Source organism: Corvus kubaryi, unplaced genomic scaffold (assembly GCF_017639235.1).
Source record: "Corvus kubaryi isolate FWS band 111438036 unplaced genomic scaffold, C.kubaryi_AGA036_p1.0 134, whole genome shotgun sequence".
In the NCBI taxonomy this organism is placed as follows: Eukaryota; Metazoa; Chordata; class Aves; order Passeriformes; family Corvidae; genus Corvus; species Corvus kubaryi.
The window spans coordinates 9,249,960-9,254,069 of NW_024580668.1; the positions used below are offsets into that span (position 1 = coordinate 9,249,960).

General features: G+C 59.9%; 1 protein-coding gene across 1 annotated transcript in view; it reads left to right on the top strand.

Annotated features, from left to right (window-relative positions):
* The first annotated feature begins 3,616 nt into the window (after positions 1-3,616).
* DBNDD2 (dysbindin domain containing 2) overlaps positions 3,617-4,110 on the top strand; it is a 7,925-nt gene continuing 7,431 nt past the window's right edge. The window contains exon 1 of the mRNA XM_042049995.1: positions 3,617-3,640. Coding sequence (XP_041905929.1) covers positions 3,634-3,640 — 7 coding nt within the window. The 5' untranslated portion in view covers positions 3,617-3,633. The remainder of the gene's footprint in view (positions 3,641-4,110) is intronic.

Consider the following 4,110-nt stretch of genomic DNA (forward strand, 5'->3'; position numbering starts at 1 on the left):
GCGGCTAATTAAGGAGGGGGCTGGGCCGAGGCTAACGAGCGTCCGGGAGCACCCCCAGCCCCCCACTTCGCAGCCCCGGGATCCCGCAGCCCTGCACCTCCCGCATCGCATCCCGCCGGGAGTCTCTGCCAGCACCCACAGCTCCACATACTCCGTAGCCACCTCCAGGCACCAGCGCCCAGGGCCCCCGGCACCAGCATCCTCACCCCAAAGCCCCCTGCCCACCACAACCTCTGCTGCCCACTGCAGGCGTGACGCAAGTGGGGGACATGGGACAGTGCCCGCTGCAGGAATCCGGGCAGGGCGAGGTTCTGTTCGCTTGGTACTCTTGAACAGCACAGGGGAACGCAATGAAGGGTGGGAAGCAAAGCCTAGAGCGTTTTAAGGGTCAAAGCCTTAAACATCAGCACCTACAGCTCCAAAACCTTCTGCCCAGACCCTGGCTCCAGCAATTCCCAAGGCTGCATGGCCTTTGTGGCATCAATTGGGATTTTGCATGTCTGTGGCCTGATCCTAGCTCTCGCTCCAGGAGTCCCTTTGGCTCCAGCAGGAAGGGGAACAGAAGGTTTCCTGCCTGCTTTGGTGGCATTGCTGTGGAGGCTGGTCATGTCAGACCCCTCTCCTTTCTGGTGATAGCTTTGCTCTTGGGGACACTGCTTTGCACCAGCCCATGAACACGACCAGTGCCCAGTACCAGGACCTTCGTAAGTGGAACCCCTCTGTGCACGGGTACCCTCACCCCCAGGGCAGCCGCACCACCACACGCAGACACCTCCAGCCCCAGGAACCCAGAGCAATTGGAAACCGCAACTCTGCAAACACTGTACACACCCAAATCTAATGCAGGAAGAGCTGAGGTGTGAAAACCAAAGACTATTTCTTTACAAAAGAGCAGCAAAAACAACAAACTACAACATTTATTTACAGATGAGTGTCACGTGCTGCATCTTCATCAGTCCTGGAAGAAAAGCAAGCAGCACAGTGATTTCAGTCAGGCTGCTGATGCACGTTCCATTTGCCACCAGCCTGGGAAATACAGGGCAAAGCCTGGCCCAGAGGTGTCACCGCATGGTCTCAGCTACCTGCAGGGACAAGCCAGCCCCAAGGGTGCTTCCCGAGAACCTGCACAATGCCCCAGGACACAGGGCTGCTCCATGGCATTAAGAGCAGAGTCTGCAGAATAGCTCAGCCACTCCTAAAGAAGTGGGATATGATGGAGAGAAAATTCCTCTGGGACAGGCACCCTCTACCAGCCCTGCCTGCTCTTTCTTCGGCCAAGGCTGGTGTCCTATCCGGACACGACCTCCCAGCTCTACCAGTTCTCGTGCCAGAAGCTGGCAAACAGCGATGTCTGTATGGCATCGGGCCCGAGGACATGTGGACATGATACCCCCGGGGCTTGGCAGGAGCCTCCCCCAGCACCACACAGGGACTGTTAGCACTGGGACTGGGATCCTCCCCTCGGGACAGGGCATGGCCAAGGAACCGGCTGGTTCCAGGCATGGAGTGGTGCTGCAAACTCCTTCCGGGCTCCCCCCACCTCTCCTCGCCTGCGGAGATTCTCGTTTCTCGGCAGCCACATTCCTTTGAGGGTGTTTATGGCTTTTCTGTCTCCCCGCTGTCCCAGGCTAAAATCGCCCCTTTTAAGGGAGCCACAGGACTACGGGTTGCTGGAGCTTTGCCGGCTGCAGGCTGCTCCTTTGCAATGTATCGCCTCATTTACTGGAAAAGCAGCCTTGCCTTGCCTTGTTTTTCTCTTGACTCCACAATTTTCTGATGGAGTCAAGCTGCAGCTCACTCCCAGCCCCATCCATGCACGCCTCCCGGAGAATAAGATGTAGTTTCACCAGCAAGTGATTCACCTGTGCCTAGAACTGGTTTGCCTTTCCCTTAGCTGCCGATTCCTCCCCAGCTGCATCCTCACCCCGCAGCTCCCTGACTCACCTCCCAAACCTCTAATAAACGGGAAAAAACTGAGCAGGAAAGGCAGGAGGAACAAGTCACCTTACATTTTCTCACAGTGACAGGGGCACTTTGATGCTGCCTCCCCCGGGGTCTTTTTGGCAGGAGCTGGACTCGGTGTCGTGGGGAGAAGAGGTGACAATCCGACCTGGGCTCGTGACCTGGGCATTTGCGGTTAGGGCGAGGGCTGTTGACACAAGACAGTGCTGTGAGCCTGCACTGGAGGCACAAGGGAGGCAGGGATGCTGCGGCAGCCGAGACAGACCCTGCAGGTTTCTGGCAAGACTTATTCTTAGGGCTCTGTACCAGGAGTGGAGACTTTCCACTGACTCCAGTGTCACTTATGTCCCCTCTCACCTTTTGGCCCGGGGCAGGCACGCTTTGCTACGAGTAAAAAAAAAAAAATCATTATGTAGAGCTGGCTTGCCTGCAATGGTTTAATTGGAATAAAATGTGTGCCCCGCTGAGCGGCACGGCTTGTGCTGAAGAGCCAGGATGAGTCAGGCTCGGTGCCGATGATATCAGTGCTTTTTCTACGCCCTCCCGGCAAGGCAGGATGAAGGGGCCACGACAGTGAGGGGCCTGGGGACGTGTCACTCTGCACGGGCAGCACCCACATGTGTCGTCCCCGCAGCGGGGGTTCGGGATGCAGTGAGCCCTGGGGACCTCGGGGTGCTCCGAAAACTCGTGTGCGCACAAACAGCCTCCCTGCCTCGCAGCAGTGACTGGTGCCAAAAGACACAGACGTGTCACATAGCAGAGACCTGAGCTAATTCCCCGGCCCTGCCTCCTCGCCCCGCCACTGGCAGGGCTGGGCCGGGCCGGGCCGGGCCGGGCCGGGCAGGGGGGCAGTAGGGACGGTGCCGACAGGCTGATGCTGCCCGGAGGCCACACGGAGCTGTGAACAAGCCGGCGCCGGCAGGCACCCAGCAGAGATTTGCTCCTGCAGCTCCTCAGAGACCATAAGCCCCCACTCGTGCTACACCAGCCTGGTCCCCCCCAAACTGCAGTGCTGGCATCCCGCACTACGATGCAAATCATCAGGCAGGTGCTTATGGATAGGGATAAACATTTATGTGGACAAAATTCAAAACCGCCGTGAAAGCTGAAGCCAGCCCCAGGGTGCAGGCTCCGGGTCCCCAGCACGAAGCCGGTTTTCGGCAGCAGGAGGACCCAGGAGACATAGGGGCGACTGCAGAGCAACAGTAGCCAAAATAGAGCTGGGATACAAACAATACCTAGTTATCTATTGTTATGCAGACAGTGAGAGGAACACACTGAGGACGGGACAGGCGGGACACGCCACAAACACTGGAAACTCCCTTCCAGCCACAGCAAAGGGCACAGTGGATGTCCCCCATTCCGGCTTGGCAGTGACCAGGCTCCGGGCAGAGCTGGCGCAGGGCACGGCGAGGCACTGACTCACCCTGCTGAGACACAGGAAGGAGGCGGCGGCCAAGTCCGTGGCTCTGCCAAGGAGCAGCCCTGATGTGCAGGGCTGAACGTGGGAGAAAGCACCCCAGAGTGAGGTCTGCTGGGGATAAGGGTCTCACGAGGCCAGGAATGAGATGGGGAGGGAGCCCCTGGCCCATTAATACATCATGCTGTCCTCTCTCTTGCGGGAATGCATGAGCTGGGCATTTTGAGAAGATAAGCAAAGAAAAAGCAAGCATGAATGGTAACTGTTCTCCCTGCTCAGGCAGAGTCCCTGCCTCCCCCCGCCTCCCCCTGCCCACCTCCTGCCACGCGGGGCAAAGCTCCTGCCGGAGCAGGGCACCTGCAGACCACCACTGCGGGCACTGATCTCTGCCTGGGGCGGCTGTGGTGGGGAGGGACCCTCTGCAGGGACCCTTCTTCGGGGCCAGGGACCCTGCCTGCATGAGGACTCTCCGTGGGTCCCAGGAACGTAGAGGACCGGGTACCGCGCACGGGAACCCTGCTCTCCATGGGGGCCAGGGACCCTTCACGGGGACCTTCTGATTCTCCCTGTTGGCCGGAGACCCCATCCCCGCCGCAGGACTCCCGGCGGCCCCGGCAGCGGCGGTGCGGGACCCCGGCGGGGCAGCGGGCGGGAGGCGCGGCCGCGGTGATGGGCGCGCCGGTACCGCCCCGTGCCGCGCCGAGCGCCGCCCCGCAGCGCGGCTTGGG